The sequence below is a fragment of the Melitaea cinxia genome, chromosome 15, assembly GCF_905220565.1.
Source record: "Melitaea cinxia chromosome 15, ilMelCinx1.1, whole genome shotgun sequence".
NCBI classification, from domain to species: Eukaryota; Metazoa; Arthropoda; class Insecta; order Lepidoptera; family Nymphalidae; genus Melitaea; species Melitaea cinxia.
Window position 1 is genome coordinate 3,555,179 of NC_059408.1, and position 16,925 is coordinate 3,572,103.

General features: G+C 35.9%; 1 protein-coding gene across 1 annotated transcript; it reads right to left on the bottom strand.

Moving 5' to 3' along the window:
* Positions 1 to 859: 859 nt before the first annotated feature.
* Positions 860 to 8,299, bottom strand: LOC123660609 (atypical protein kinase C; the record flags this gene model as incomplete). The annotated part of the gene is given in 11 exon segments (XM_045595666.1): positions 860 to 947; positions 1,373 to 1,488; positions 1,785 to 1,952; positions 2,196 to 2,408; positions 2,654 to 2,834; positions 3,230 to 3,450; positions 3,957 to 4,113; positions 4,345 to 4,544; positions 4,936 to 5,021; positions 7,026 to 7,076; positions 8,260 to 8,299. Coding segments are annotated over 11 exon segments (1,521 nt in total), but the record flags the coding sequence as incomplete, so codon positions are not given.
* Between the last annotated feature and the right edge of the window lie 8,626 nt (positions 8,300 to 16,925).

Sequence of the window (16,925 nt, forward strand, 5' to 3'; positions counted from 1 at the left end):
TTAATATTTCGTAACTGAACCGAGTTATAGTTTGTTTACAACGTGCATCGGAAGTGTTTCTGTAAGTGTGACGAAACGTGTGCCACGTGCGACACATGTCGCTCGTGTGGCACGTGTCACACGCGTCGTTTGTGTCGCACGTGACATGTGTCGTATGTGTCGCACGTGACATGTGTCGTTTGTGTCGCACGTGACATGTGTCGTTTGTGTCGCACGTGTCGCACTAGCGTCAGTTGAGCGGCAAGCAGAACATGTGCTGTAGCAGCGTTGGTTTGCGAGGCAGCTCCGAGCACACCGAGTCGTAGTCTGAAGATGACGAGTCCGGAGCGTAGCCGTACGCCTGGAAATATATATTACAAGTTATTAAACGTTGAGGGAAAACAGATGAAATGCAAATTGATTTCGTTTAGAAAGGAATTTTGTATTATGAGTATGATGAGATTGTGAGATATCTCATTCATCAATTCAAATTCCAAAGAGGAACTTTTTTCCACTAATGTAGGTCACATCCCGATCAAAATCTGGAGCAGCTCGACTGGGGAGTACCAAGACCTTACAGAAGATTACAGTTATATAATACTGCTGTCAAGCAGTTTTATGTTCCTGTGGTGAATAAGGTGTGGCCGTGTGCTTATTTGTTGACCTAGTCGTATAATATAACAAAAAAAAAAAAAAAAATAATTCTTTATTTCAAGTATCGAATGACCGATAAAAAAAAAACGATTCTTCGTACAATGGATAAAGACAAAAAAAAAACAAATATAAGTTTTACAATTACAATAAAAATAAAAACCTGCAGGTGCGGCGGGTGCGGGTGCAGGTGCGGGTGCAGGTGCGGGTGCAGGCGGCAGGCGTGCTGTCACACGCAGTCCTCCAGCGACATGAGCAGCGGGTTCACGTACTCGAAGCCCTCGAACTCCGACTGGTCGATGTCGGCGATCACCGTGCTGGAACAGATTGTATCTTGAGCTTATGTCTGAATGTGACTTTATTTTTGTTGTGTACGTGTGTATTGTGTGTGCGCGCGTGTTTGAACTTGCACGGGTACGTGTACTTGTTTGTGCATTTGTATTAGGATGTGTGCTCGTGATAGCGTGTGTTCGTAACAACATGTGTGCTCGTGACAAAGCGTGTGCTTGTTCTGCGTGTCTGCACGCCGGTGAACATTCGTGCGCGTATTTTCACGCGTTTGCGCATGTGTACCGACACGTGTGAGCGTGTATGTGTAAGCGAATGCGAGCGTGTGTATGCGTGCACTAAATGTGGGTTTGAGAACGTGTGTGTATGTGCATATGTGTGTGTGTGTGTGTGTGTGTGTGTATGTGTGTGTGTGTATGTGCATATGTGTGTGTGCGCATGTGTGTGTACACACTCGTTGTCGGGCGTGAGGTGCACAGGCTCGTCGGTGAACTCGGGCGGGAAGTTGGCGAGGTCGCGCTCGCCCTCCAGCCGCGGCTTGAACGGCGGAACCACCTGCTTCTGCTCCAACTGTAAACAATTCACGAAAATATCTAATTATCACTCAAAATTAAAATAATTATAGTTAACGGTACCTTTAGTGTTATCTTTTGTATCATATCCGATTACAGGTCGACGCTGTTAGTCGTATAGGTTATTTATTATATGTAATTCCTACACAAGAGATTACTATTAGAATCACAGTTTTTTTAGGTATTTTTAGTTTTTTTTAAGTTAACGCCCAGGCGTTTTACTGAGGTCTATCACAGCCCACACAATATTTATTATAAGGGGGGTTTGCCAGTAAAAAAATAAGAAACCCATACCATCTCCCACTCGATGCTCTTGAAGAAGGGGTGGTTGACGATGTCGAGGAAGCCCGCCTCGCCGCAGCCGAGCCGCTCCACGGGGTTCTTGTTCAAGAAGCCCTTAAGCACTGACGCCGCCTTCACCGACAGCGAGCGCGGGATACGAATCGTTTTCTCTAGGATAACCTGGAATTTATGATTTTAAATTATCAGTTCAAATATTTCGTGCATCTTGACTCATTTTGTATTATTAGTGCTGCATTATTATAAAGGTCTTTGTCCAGTTACTGAACATTTATATGCTCTTAATGTATCATAAAGTAGTGCCCAGTTGATATATTCAGAAAACGTTTCGTTCTGATAACGAATTTTTAAATTTAGAACATGTTTTAATTTAATAAAATGTATTCCGATGTCGAGTGTATGTACCTGGAAGAGATAGTCCTCGGTGTTCTGGTCGGGGTTATCGGCCGCGTGAGCGATGTCAAAGGGCGAGCGGCCGGCGAGCATCTCGTAAGTGAGCACTCCGAGCGCCCACCAGTCCACGGAAAAGCCGTACTCCTCACCGCGCAGGATTTCCGGTGCTATGTAGTTTGGCGTACCGCAGAACGTGGATGTCGTATCACCGGGTCGAACTCCCTCCTGGAATTATTGTTAAACGTGGTCACATTTTGGATAAAGTGAGGATGTATATGGTCACATTGCGTTCACATTGTGAATTAATTGTAGTAAAATTGTGGAAGAATTTTAGTCAATTTTAGTCTGAATTGTGGGCACACTGTTTATTGTTCACATTGTGCGAACGTTTTGTTCACATTGAGGATGCATTGTAGTCACATTCCGTGTATTGTGTTCACAATGTGCCCACATTGTAGTCACATAGCTACCTTGCACATTCCGTAATCGGTGAGCTTGATGTGTCCCTCGTGGTCCAGCAACACGTTGTCCAGCTTCAGGTCCCGGTAGATGACGCCCCTCTCGTGGAGGAAGTGCAGCGCGAGGGATATCTCGGCCGCGTAGAAGCGCGCGTGTTCTTCTGGCAAACGTCTTTGACGCTGCATGTGGAACCTATGTTGTGAGGCATAGTATTTTTTGTGATTTTCTTTTTGGATACGTTAGTGAGTCTAATGGGTAGATTTGGAGCATTCTCAATGAACTTAGTGCTATACGCTCTATTACGCTCACATTTGGAAGTCATTAATTTTTTCGACCAGTAAAGTGAAGTCAGTTCGTAACTAAAATAGAAGTAAATTTTGCATTGGGTCACGGAAAATTTAAAAATCTGTAATTTCCGATAAATAAGGTCTAAATTTTAATTGCCATCAGAGGAACAATAAGTTTTGCTGATAACACACATGTTAAGGGAGCTTATACGCATTTTTGGGATGTAACAGAGAAAAAAGCAATCTTAGCTCTGCAAGACGCCTGCTTATATAAAATAACATCTTTCTTAGTTAACTCACATGAGGTCTCCGCCCCTCACGAACTCGATAACAAAGAATAGGCGGCTGGGCGTCTGGAAGCAGGAGTGGAGGCCCACAAGGAAGGGGTGGTTGGACGCGGTCTCGAACACGTGTTTCTCCGTCTGGACCCAGTCGATGTCTTCATCGTCAGTCACCAGCGCCTTCTTGATCACCTTCATTGCGTACACGCGTTTTGTGCGCTTCAGTTCCACCATTAACACCTGAGTGACATAAAGATAAATTTATAGCTACATAATTACTTATATTGTGCGCTTTGCATTGTATGTGGTGTCTTCGCTTAATTTACTAAAAAGTGAACAATGACTTAATCAACAAAAACAGTTAAAACCGAACAAAAAAGGTTAAAATAAAAAAGCCATCTTAACAGACGCAATTTTACGCAGAAATATTTAATATAGGAGTATATAGTAACTTTAGGTAGCCTTACGGATTTTGAAGAAATTGGATTAATCTCAAATAGGTTACAAATTAAAATTTGTTGGAAACTTGTGGGAGGTGAAATTGGTTGGTGAACCCATTGTTGAATTTTGACACGATCTCGAATTGACTACAATTCTAGGTGTAATGACATTTACATCTAATTTAAGAGAATATTTTTACCATCTTTAAAAATTTAAGAGTTCAATATTTGTCGTTAATGAGACATTTAACTATAAATCAACAAAGGATCCAAAGCATATCCAGTGACTAAAAAGTATCATGATACCTTGGCATAAGACCCGCGACCGATGACCCTGATCAGCTCGAAGTCATCTAGAGAGTACTGGCGTTGCGAGCCAGGTTCGAGGTCCTCGTTTCTCACTGGGGCTGAAGGCGGCGCCGGCGGAGTCTCCGGCAGCGGAGGCTCGGGCTCCGCTCGAGACCTAGAGTAAAAAAAAATTGTGATCAATCTAGTTCAAATTTATTTTGCTTGATTCTGTTTTTCACGTTATTTTTCACTTCTTTTAAATTTTCTTTTCTTATGTGTTTAATAGTATAGTATAGTCATAATTTGATTCAAGTTCAGTATTTATGATATATAGAAACACAGACAATCAAACGACTTTTTTCTAAGGTAAAGTAACCTTAGAAAAAAGTAAAAAATATGGTCTTACCTAACAGAAGACGCTCTTCCAAGAGTGCTCTCTCCGTTGGCGTCATCTTTGACCTCGATGGGGTCGACATGCTCGTTGGAGCAAGGCTTCTGTACCAGCTTGTGGCACTTTTTGTGCACCAGTAGCTTGCATTGGATGCACTTGAAACCTTGCCGACCCAGACCCCATATGCGGTCTTGGCAGAAGGCACAGAAGGCTCGCTATGAAAAATTAAAACTTTGATCGTATTTTTGTTTTTGCAACTTACATTTAATATTCTAGTGCTTTCTACAGAAAAGGTGACGTTCAGATATTACATATAAGTATGTTATATCGATAGTTTACTTGGTTTATTCGTTGTGAAATCGATCGGAAAGAATGAGAGGTTAAAGACAGACATGGTTGTAATTGTTGTAGTTAAAAATTTATGACACTTTTTCAGTTTGTTTTAAAACACACAAAAAATTAAGAACGAAAAAATGCGCCTCGCACGGCACATAGCTGTAGTCTTAAAAATTAATTATTTGGCATTCTATTCTCACACTTCTATATATTCAGAAAAGTTAGCATAAAACTGTTTTTTCAACGTAATAAAGATAAAAAAGTCCTTACTCTATTAAATCGCTTCGCTTGAAATATGTGACCGTTGACCCGGTAGAGCTTTCGCCACCGACGAGCGCCTCTTCTGTAAATGCTGCCTGCAATCGAGATAAGAAGATTATTTTACCTTCAGTCCGGTGACCGTCTTTTTAATCATGAATTTCGCTCAAAGACAGGAAAAATATTTATTGATTTGAAATATTGAACTAAGAAACTTTTAACCAGAAAAAAGGACCTAATATCACCGTGAATAGAATTGCAAAATAAAAAGATGGTTTATTTTTATTCGTCAAACTGTCTCAGTGACATAATCTACCTGATAAAAAATATTATAAATTAGGTCAAAATAATATGATTTCATTACGATTTTCAAAAAGAATAATTATATAATAAAAACCATTCGATTAACTTTTTAAGAATGTCTACATAACATATTTGAGTCGATATTCTAATAACGATTTCATTAAAAAAATGGTAACACCTTTCAAAAGCTCCACAATACCCGGCGTACAAGACATGGGCGTAGCGAGGCATGGTCCCAACTGTCTGTCTCTAATCCTTATCGCTATCTTATCGCCTTAACGAATTTCCACGATTGCCAATCCAATTCGGACTAAACACAAATCTGAGTTATTATTAGTTGTCAATTAAATTATTACAAAACACGACTGTATAATAGTATATTTATTCCTTTTTGAACTCAAAAGGTTGCAATGAAATCGAATTTAATAAATAAGTTGGACGGTTCATTAGTGCTAGAGCTGTAACTGTTGAAACGTAAGAGAGAAACATTTGAATTTTTAATATCGTGAAAATAAAAATTAAATATGGGTCCAGACACTAGAAACTTTTTTTTAACTGGTGTCTTTTCCGTCAATGATGTAGAGCGGTAGCAACACTACGTATGCATTAATCAGAATTTTATTTATAATGTTATTTATTTAGACGCATAAAGTTTTAAAACATGAAAAAAAGGACATGTAGAGATTTGCACGTTAAACAACCAACCGCTCATATTCATGGCAACAATAAGACCTACTCAATGATACATATATCTTCTTATATAATAAGTCTCCAAAGTTTGCAAATGTAAGTAAATCGCCTTGCGTCTTATATAATGGAATACGTTAGGCTGCGTAGAATCTACATACGATTATTAATATGTAAGCGATCCACTGTACTACGGAGCGTTGACTTTGACCTAGAAAGGTATCTCGTGCACATTCCTTTAAATAATAAATGACTTGAACAATTTCAGTTGATTTCGTTCAGAGGAAAGTAGCCCTTGTTGGGCACGACGTTTGAAGGCTCACGTGTTGAATCGTGATATTGTTAGCAAGCAAATTATGTGTAGGGACAATGCGCGGCTTGTAGAGCTATATTCATATGGTAATGCGGCGAGCGCTCTCGCCTCTCGTGGAGATTGTTTGAGTACTTTTCGAGCGTTATGATACGAAATATGAAACGTTTACGTTCAAGGTGGTTTTTGTGAAAATTTTACCGCCTACGTGTGTTGAGTATATTTTTCTGTATATAATCTCTTTTTCAAATAATTTCGTAGAAAATTTAAGAGCTTAGTAGCGTCAAATGCTTTTAAGGAAATAGTCGTACGAAATTTGGACTGAAACTATACTAACATAGTACATATACAGCAAATTAGAAAAAACTTAAAAAAGAAACAAGTGCTCCATGTAACTAAATTACATTAGTAAATTATTTGTAATAAATATTATACCTGTCTATTTGCTAGAATTTTCATCGAATTATTTTTAATAGTATAAAAATAGTTGTTCAGATATTAATTATTTTCTTTTGTTATAATTTCACAGCATAGATTCTGTATTTCTAATAAATCTAAATGCGATAGACTTAATAATTAGCCCAGTAAAATAATAATATTAAATTAAATTATTGTACTGTAAAAAGCAACACAATAAATTATATATATTAAATACTTTTAGCACCATTTCGAAAGAGTTGAAAAGGTCGTATTTACAGTGCAATTCCGTTGAACAATTTTCGTTTCTTCAATGAGTGAGTAATGGCCCTCATTACGGCGTTCTGTTTGCGATGCAATTAAATTAAAACAAAGGAATACTCACGATCCTCGCCCGCGCAGGGCATCCCGGGCGCCGCCGGGACATTCGGGAACACTGGAACAAAATTATAGCGTTATCATTGTGAAACAATAAACTCTTCGAATTTCGAGAACTTTTAATTAACGAAAAAAAGATATTAATTAAACGTTATTTTAAATAAATTAAACAGCTGTAATATGATCATTTTGTGGTTTTTTTTGCTACATCGTCAAGAGTGTATTAAACGTATGTGAAAACATTACGAAAATATTATTTTGATGATTGTAATAAAAGAGTTTTGACGTACAACGTATTAAAAGTAAGAACGCAAGTAGGACTTTAAGGTTTTGGTAGATAACTGTAGGGAGAAACTTTATAAACATCGAAAACAGTATCGTAAAATTAAAAACCTATCTTGTACCTAAACTGTTGCTTGTGTTCGATTGATTTTTTATATATAGCATACAAATCAAGAAGCAAGCTTAACCTAATTGTACACCCGTACACACATTTCACACAACGTATTAAGAAACACGTCTAGAAAATTCTTCTCTTCTATAGAAATTTCATATAATCATTCATCAGCTTTCATTTAAGTCCGATGACCGTTCAGGACATTGACGAGTACCCAGTGTCGGTCGACCTTCGTGAGAGCCCTCCGTGTCGCCAATTATACTTCTCGAACGACTCGAGGACCATTACGAGCTGACTACATAATAAGACCTTTAAAATTAGATAGAAGTTTTATTTACGGTTGAGTATCTTATTTTTTACTTATTAAGTTATTTTAGAACGCAACTTGTCTAACGAACAAACGTCGATATTTAGGTAAGTGCATGGGGCAGTATGGTAGAAATCGTTACGTAGTTAATTTTTTTACTAATCTCAGACGTTATTCCTTTGCCATGTAAGCATTAAATAAAATACTTTTACTGTAGTCTTTTATCGATTTTAATTAAAAAATGTTTCCTGTGCTAAAGTATTTGGAAACACAATAAAAAAGTATTAGTGCGCTCAGATCGTGACAAAAATCTGTATAGCCTACACAAATGTTTACCAGAGGGGATCGAATCTACGATAGACAGTCCAGCAGCCACTGCGTCAAAGCGTCATCAATTTGGGAACATAATTTTAACGTCTAAAACTTTCCTTTATATTTTTTTGTAATCCACGAAATACAATTACGACTACAACCAGGGCAACAGAAACGTTAAAGAGATTGTTGCAAATGAACTAAATGAGAACGTTTTAATACAACCGTTCAAAGAGATCTAACGTTTCAAACAATTGCCGAGTATTTTTCATAATTAAATAAACTTAATCAGTGGCTTTCATTTGACAATGGAATTTCGTTTTTATCAGTTGTATAAAGAAATTTTTTCTTCTTTTCATTTTACTTATTCAATTAATTTGTTAGCAGTTTTATTCAATGAGTCACGAAATTGTGACGCATGTTTGATTGAGCACCGATAATATACTTTTTATAAAGAAAGATTTTAATCAAAAACAATTCTCAAATTAATATTTCTTGTGTATTATGTTGAAGTAGAATTTCCATCACAGAAATTATTATTATAGGATCAAAATTTTTGAATCTTCTACAGCTAAGGTAGTAGTATTTGTTCTAACTAAAGAGGCTAAAAATACCACACAAAAAGATTAATAAATAAGATTTTAATATTATTGCGAATATGAAAGTTTCTGGATATTGTAAATAGATGCAAAGATAGATGTAGCGGTCGCAGGTTCAACGACTTATGACAAACTTGCTTTTATCCGTGGCTTCGCTCGAATTGAATTTTTTTAAATAATAAGTATCCTATGTTACTTCTAATACCTCCAAGAATATGTGTACAAAGTTTCATGATGATCGGTTGAGTAGTTTTCGCGTGAAAGCGTAACAAACAAACTTACATTCACATTTATAATATTAGTAGGGACGTTTAAATAAGACATCAAGTTTCTATATATAAGGTTCTTTTGTGTATAATTATGTCCTTGACTATCCGGTTAACTGGGACAAATCTGGGAAAATACCGAGAGATGGCATCCCTTAGCTTTATCTTTATTAGTTCCCCACTGTGCTTCACAGACGACGTGAATTTGTCTGTTACGCCTGTTACAACGATTTGCTGATAGTGATCATTTTATCTCGGCAGGGTAATTATTTTTGTTTCAGAGATTACCGGCTTGTAACAAAAAATGAGAAAAGCTTAGAAAGCCTAAAATATATGTATCTAAAATCATTTGATTCTTATTTTTAATTCAACTCTAGGTATTTACAGAAATTTTATTTTGAATAAGAATTTAATTGCCTTTAAAGCGTGTCTTTTATTTGGCTTCTATTAATTTGGAGTATTCGAAACTTAATTTATAATTATCACTAAAAAAAAAATCATATCTCTAAGGAATGTTTAATTTTCAATTTTATTAGAATGTATTGTAGAAACATATGAAGACATAGTTAAAGATTAGTTATACAAGGTGTACACGACCATACGACAATAAATGAAAACACAGGTCGTATTGGTATATAGAAATATCATAAAACTATCAGAAAATATTTTGAACCGTTTTTGAAAAAATGAAATTTTCGAACAAACTATATCACAAATTAATAAAATACATAGTACGCCATTTGTAATTTAGAGTCACTGACCTCTGACTAAAGGCGGGCGGGCAGGTAGCCTCTCGCCGCTGTAACACAATACATCGCAATACTTTCACACTATTATAATTCAATTATTTGTTTTTGATTGTCAGAATAATTAACACATACAAAATACATTAAAAGATATTAAATTTTAAAATTCTTAATATGTCCACCATGAACTCGAACACACGAAATGTATCTACGTAAAATATTATTTCTCACTTTTGATAACAGATCACCATTAACTGCCATACTTTTTAATTTTTCAAAAGATCGTATTATACGATTTTTGAAGTCCTCCACATCAGTTACATCCGTGGCGTAAACATCATTTTTACCATAACTCCATAAAAAAAAGTCGAGTGGTGTGAGGTCTGGTGACCTCGGTGGCCACCTCATGGGGCCATAACGGCCGATCCATCGCTCTCCAAACATCTCGGTTAAACGTGCTCTCGCAGAAATCACGGAGTGTGCAGGTGCACCATCCAATTCGTATACCAGCCCACACATCGATGGCAAATCTGTACTGATGCGAGCTGTCTCTCGTCAGTCGCGGATTTTCAGTGCTCCAGTGCCTTAAGTTGTGACGGTTCCATAAACCGTTCTTTGTAAAAGTACTTTTATCCGTCCACATTACGTTGAAGAGGAAGTCGGGGATTTCTTCATGTTTTCGTAGACATATCTCTTGTTAACAATGCCTGTACTTTTTTGTATTTAAAAGGCTTACGTTTGTCTAGTTTCAAAATATTGTGGACACGAGTGGGGCACACGAAAATGGCGAGCTGCCCATACCTCTCTTGATATGAACGAATCGCTAAAGCAGCGTTTGTGTGACATTCTCCATAAATTAATATCATATCGGTGTACTCTGAAGCCGTATAATTATAGCGAGGCATTTTTATTAAAAATATTACTATTTGCACACAAATTAGCGTCTAATTTCGCACAGTTTACCTAATAAATATCCTAAATAATGTGTCTTCACTTAATCTCACTCTAATATCTCACAGTAACAAAAAATATACTTGAGTACCTATAAACAATGGCGTCACTAGATCGAAAGTTGCGCGAGCGCTGAGGTATCAAATACCTTAACACGTCACAGGCTAACGGCAGTCGGCGACACACTGACCTACTTTCGATTACGAATTACGATGTGCGAAATACGAAAGAAATCGATGGAAATATTTCAGAAAGAAAGCGCAAATCAATTTTTACCTCTCCACATAATAATTCTAGTGTCTTATGAACAACGGTATAAGGTTTATTTTGCGTTAAATTGTAGCATGATTAGTGAAATTACATTATTTACAATTTTTATTTAAATTGTTTCAAATACGTAACTTGTGTCGGACATGACAGCTTAATAACAGATATGGGGTGATGTTTTAGTTATAAAAAAAGAAAAGTGTTTTGTGACTAAACTATGAGATATTAGTTAATTTAATTTTTGCAGGCTAATTGAGAATGTTACTAGCTATACTCAGTATTAATTATTGTCGTATTGTCACGACCACCTTGTATATATATATTTAAATAAAAATTATCGCTGAAATGTATGTGCATAACTTCTGAACGATTTTACTGTAGTTTGCATAAAAGAAAACTTAAAGAAATCGATATGTACATAAAAGAATACAGTACGAAGTTCACCGATTCAGCCCATAGAAAATAAATGCACAGTTAAGCCGAGGCCGCGGGTATAAGCTAGTTACTTCCATCAAGATAAAAGGACGAAACAAAACAGCTCACGGGCGCCTTATAACGGTATTCCTAGCGGACGAGATACAAAGAGCTGTAGAGACAAGACGACTGGAGTTTTATTTGAAAGAGCAAAGTTAATTTCGCTTACAGCGAGAAAAAAATAAAAACAAGAAGGAACAGAGAGCAATCAGTTTAATGCATTTCAAACAGAAACGAGGAAACTAGCGCGACGCGGTAAGTTTTATTAATACATAACTCGAGCCGGGGACCGGCTTGGAGCTGTCTCCGCCACTGCAGACTTCGGGTAGATTTATTTGTTTAGATTTTGTTTCGACTAACGATTTTACTTGTGAAGATATTACATTTGTTGGCAATAAATTACGCTAACATTTCCTTCTTACTTTTTTTTGTTTTGTTATATAATACTAATACAATAAGTGTATTTCTTATTTCATTTCAGTTATCGAGAGTTAGGATTTATATATTATAGTCTTCGTTTTTTTTTTTTTTTTTTATATTTAGAACGTTATATTTCGGAATAACAAATACATATATCTTACATAAATTTAAAATTATAACAATGTGTAGTGCATAATTAATACCAAACGAGTCTAACACATTCGCGGGCATATTTGAAAAAAGTATAAAAACAACAATTAAGACTAATAACAACAAAATACATTGTTACTCTGTTTTCTATAGGCGAGGTCCTGAGAGGTTTTCGCGCTGTTTGCCTTCGAAAGGACGATATCTATGGATGTGATGTTTTAGTGGCGGTCCTTTATGTCTTACATAGAGTTTTCGAGGAACAATTACGTAAAGAAAGCGTTTAATTGTTTGAATACGACAAAAAAAAAAAAAAAAACGGGACAAAGGAAACACTGCGTGTGACACAAACAATAAAATTGTTTGTTTGACATAAACCAGTATGCGACGTCAAAAGGAAAGAGAATTTTCTTATTTTATTGTTATAAAATCAGAAGTCTCTCTGCTTCTTCTCCATTATATAATAATAATTAGATAACAATAGAGAAGGAGATATTTATTTATATTTTAAGACGTTGTTAATGGTCAATCTGTAATACATAAACAAACAGTATACTACACACTACAAAGTTGGTAAATAACTCCACCTGATGGTAAGCGCTTCTGGAAACTTTCACTACCTACAAACACCTACACACGGTAAGCTCCTCACGAGCCCTGACTACATAACTCTGTAATCGCATAAAGCAGTATTATTAAGCTGCATTTCCTCACTCGGACTAGTAGCAATTTTAAGCGAGATATTTTCTGCACTGCTCTACATCAATAAAAAAATCTAGTTGTATAATCGAAAAAAAAAAATTAACCGAGACGTGACGGCTGGCAGATGTGAAAAAAAAATCGAAATTATTTTGTACAACTAATAGGCATAAAAGTACATATTATGACAGTAACTAAATATGGCATGATGAAAAAATACAATATTACGAATTTTCTCCAGAAAATGATGACAGTTTATTTAATAAGCATTTATTTTCTTTACATAAATTTAAATTCAACAATTTATTTAAACTCGCGACAACTCAATTTTTATATAGTGTAGTACATATATTCAATTATATAGCGTGACGAAGCCTTGCCACGGCCTGTGTCGCCACGCCAACAATCAGGTTTTACCCTCGGCTATAGATATTTCACATCAAAAACATACGCACAATACAATAATATAAATCAGCAATTAACTATTCGCATAATCTATCCGGCTAAAATCGACATCAAATTGTGGACTGAAAACCGTTCAATTATACGATGCATTTGCGTATTTGAATAACTGGCCATCGTCGACTGAGCATGATACAATGTGATATTACGCTTGGTTTACAATGCTTCTGCGTATCTAGATTAAGTTAATTCGTATTTAAAATTTTATTAAGAATATTTTATAATAATACTAGCTGAACCCGCAAACGTTGTTTTACCATATCCCTACTAATATTATAAATGTGAATGTAAGTTTGTTTGTTACGCTTTCACGCGAAAACTACTTAACCGATCACCATGAAACTTTGTACATATATTCTTGGAGGTATTGGAAGTAACATAAGAAACTTTTTTATAAAAAATATTCAATGCGAGCAAAGCCACGGGTAAAAGCTAGTATGTTATAAGCCCCCTTATAACTTAGGGAAATGAAAAATAGATGTTGGCCGATTTTCAGACCTACCCGGTATCCACACGAAATTTCATAAAAATCTGTCGATCGACTAGCTGACCCCGCAAACGTTGTTTTGCCATATGTGTTATTAACCCCTTTAATCCAACCCCCCTTATATCTTAGGGGTATGAAAAATAGATGATGTCCGAATCGGTCCAGCCGTTTCGGAGAAGTATGGTAACTAACATTGTGACAAGACAGTTTTATATATAAGAAGATGACCATGTTCTTTAAAGACCTTTGAAATGATTTTGGAACTTGAGAAAGAATCTTTCTCAGAATACGCGAAAGCGTAGCCCGATTTGGTTTGAATTAATCTTTTCAATGTATGCCACATTTAACAAAACTTAATATAACGTAAATATGTGTATATACTTAATGTATCTTAAGTGGATTGAATATAGCAATCAGAAGCGCAAGTGTGACACATGAAAAATATATCAGATAACCGTGTCTATAAACAATACAACTGTAGCAGTCACTTCTTTAAGAAACTATCCAAGCAATCACTTTTAATTAAGGGCTCAGTTTTTTGTTTCTCCCGGAATATGTAGTCTCTTCAAATAATGAGAATTCAGGGAAGATACGATTTAGCTGCTAAATTTCATCAGCTCACTTTATGTATATTTAATATAGTCTTAGATGTACATTAATATATATATATATATATATATATATATATATATATATATATATACTAGTCATGTATATCATAAGTAAAAACATGTAGACATTGTAAACAAATAAGTAAATATCTTATACTCGTAACATACACACGCGGTTGTCTGTTTTTACGCTTCTCTAACAGCTATCGCTATTTAACAGCCGACTACCATAGCTAAATTTTATTTGATAACCATATACCTACATAAAAACAATACGTATATAAGTAAATACAAAGAATACACCCACATCGGAGCAGGAAGCAGGTCAATTACAAACTGCGCCAGCGGGCTAGTCAAAATAAAAAGGTAAGGTGCACAAGAGGCGACTTTATCGCTACAACAGAGATCCTCAGAGATCTCTCCCCTCCAGGCAATTAAATAATATATAAAGGTAAATGATACCTATCATAATTGTGTTTGCTCGCAAACGAAAAAAGCCGCCATTTGCCATCAATTAGATCGACAAGTAATACAACATAAGTCGACGAAAAAAAATAACAAACGCACTAGTCGTCACTACGATTTTCAAAGGTTTCCCTCGATTTCTCTAAGATTCGATCATCCTGGTTTCCTTATCATGGTACCACACTTAGGATATCTCCTTTCGAACAAAAAAGAATTATAAAAATCAGTTCATAAACGACGAAGTTATCCCCGAACACACATAAAAAAATATACGGTCGATTTGGGTAACCTCCTCCTTTTTTGAAGTGGGTTAAAAAATACAAAACAATCGTGTTTATAATATAGGAACCGGTCTTTAATAAGTCAAGTACAGTAACAATAACATCTATTTACGTAGCTCAAAATTAAGAGTGTTATGCCAACAAATGAGTTTTCGACGGAATTAACGCTATGATTTTCCGACTTTTCTCAGATTGTTCATTTAAAAGGTCAGTTAAGAAAGTCTAAGCCGATTTAAGCGGTTGTAGGAAGATACTTATCACTTAAGATTATGGTGTTTTTGTTTATGGTAAAATTGACAAGATTTAAAAATATATAAAGTCAGTTTAATAGAAAAGTTATAAGATAACTTGATAGAAATCTATTAAATTAAAAAAGTTGTTAAAGATAACACCCACTTCTCATACAAAACTACACACAGCGTTACGTAGGGAAAAAATTTTTTGTACTCAATCTCTAATTATTCATGGATAGTTAATTCATATATTGTGTATGACACATTCAAAGGGGCACGTTAGCATTATCTACGCTACTAGCTTATAAAGATTTCCTCTGATAACAATCTATTGCTTAAATTTCACAAAAAAAAAAGTTGCACGGGAGGGATCGCTTTTGAGCGATAAGGCCGCCCTTTGTACCTTAATAATATTATCTACACTACGTTCTTGTCATACGTATCATTTTTATTTTGGTGTACAATAAAGTCGGTCCCGGTCGTTATCATAAACAATTGATAGCGCTCGTTACCCAAAGTAGGGAATATATCCGCCGAACCGCAGTCGAGCAGCGTGGTAAAATAAGCTGCGATCCTTCTCTTAAATTTTCCCACATGAACAAAGAGGCATATGCCCAGCCGTGGGATGTTACAGGCTGAATTGTATCGTAACGTATAATAAAAATTATTATTATATAAAAAATACCTCTTATATATTATAGCAGTAGTATCACGTGATTTTCTAGTCAAAGTTCTAAAAACCCTTACACAACACTTCGGTACCGCGCCGAGGTGATCCACACCGCCTTATTTCCTGTTCACGTACTATCGTTTACCTCATCAGTCTAGAATTGAGTTTGTTGCCGCAGTGTAATGCTATTCCGGCCTTATAGCCATTCTAGATACGGCCGTGATTAGACTGATATGTGTACTCGTATGTCGCTAGTGGATATAGATCTAGGTGGTTGTATATGCGGCGAGGGCTTATTCGATATATGATTCAAATAGATTACATTCTATTTTTAGAATAGTTGTTGTTTTAGGTAGGCTAGAGTTAGTTTTTGTATAGCATATAACATGGATACTTCTGTATTGATTTTATAAACCTCTGTGGGTTTTGTTTTTCTGTAATGTTGTATTGTATTTATTGTGAATATATTATTAATAAATAATAATAAATATAAATATAGATTTCTACGTTTTTTTTTTCTAAACGAATAGATCAAGAGTCCGCAAGGGCCAGACGTCAAGCGATTACCGTAGCTTATAGACGCCTGGAATACCAGAAGCATCAGATACACCATAGACCACAGCTAAATAATACTGTTTTCAAGCAGTATTGTGTTCCTGTTGGTGAGTAAGGTGACCAGAGCTCCTAGGGGGATTGGGGATTGGGTCGGCAACGCGCTTTCGATGATTCTGGTATTGTAGGCGTCTATAAGCTACGGTAATCTCTTACCGTCAGGTGAGCCGTACGCTTGTTTGCCGACCTAGTGATATAAAAAAAAGCATGGCAAGGTCGTTGCCGCTCCCCCCTACGTTATAGCACAGTACTTAATTAATAAAATGTAATTAATAAATATAAGTATGTATAGTAGGTGTATCAAGATTCTCAAACTGTCGAAAATCCCCACAACATGCACAGAAACAAAAATCCATACAAAACCGTTATCATCATTATCAGACATTTGTCATCGAACATGAATAAAAATGCATCAATCACCGAGCTCGCGGAGGTTTGAATCGAATCGGTAAAAATTAATCAAAAGACCGGAAATGTGCAACATTTGGTGTTCGATTCACC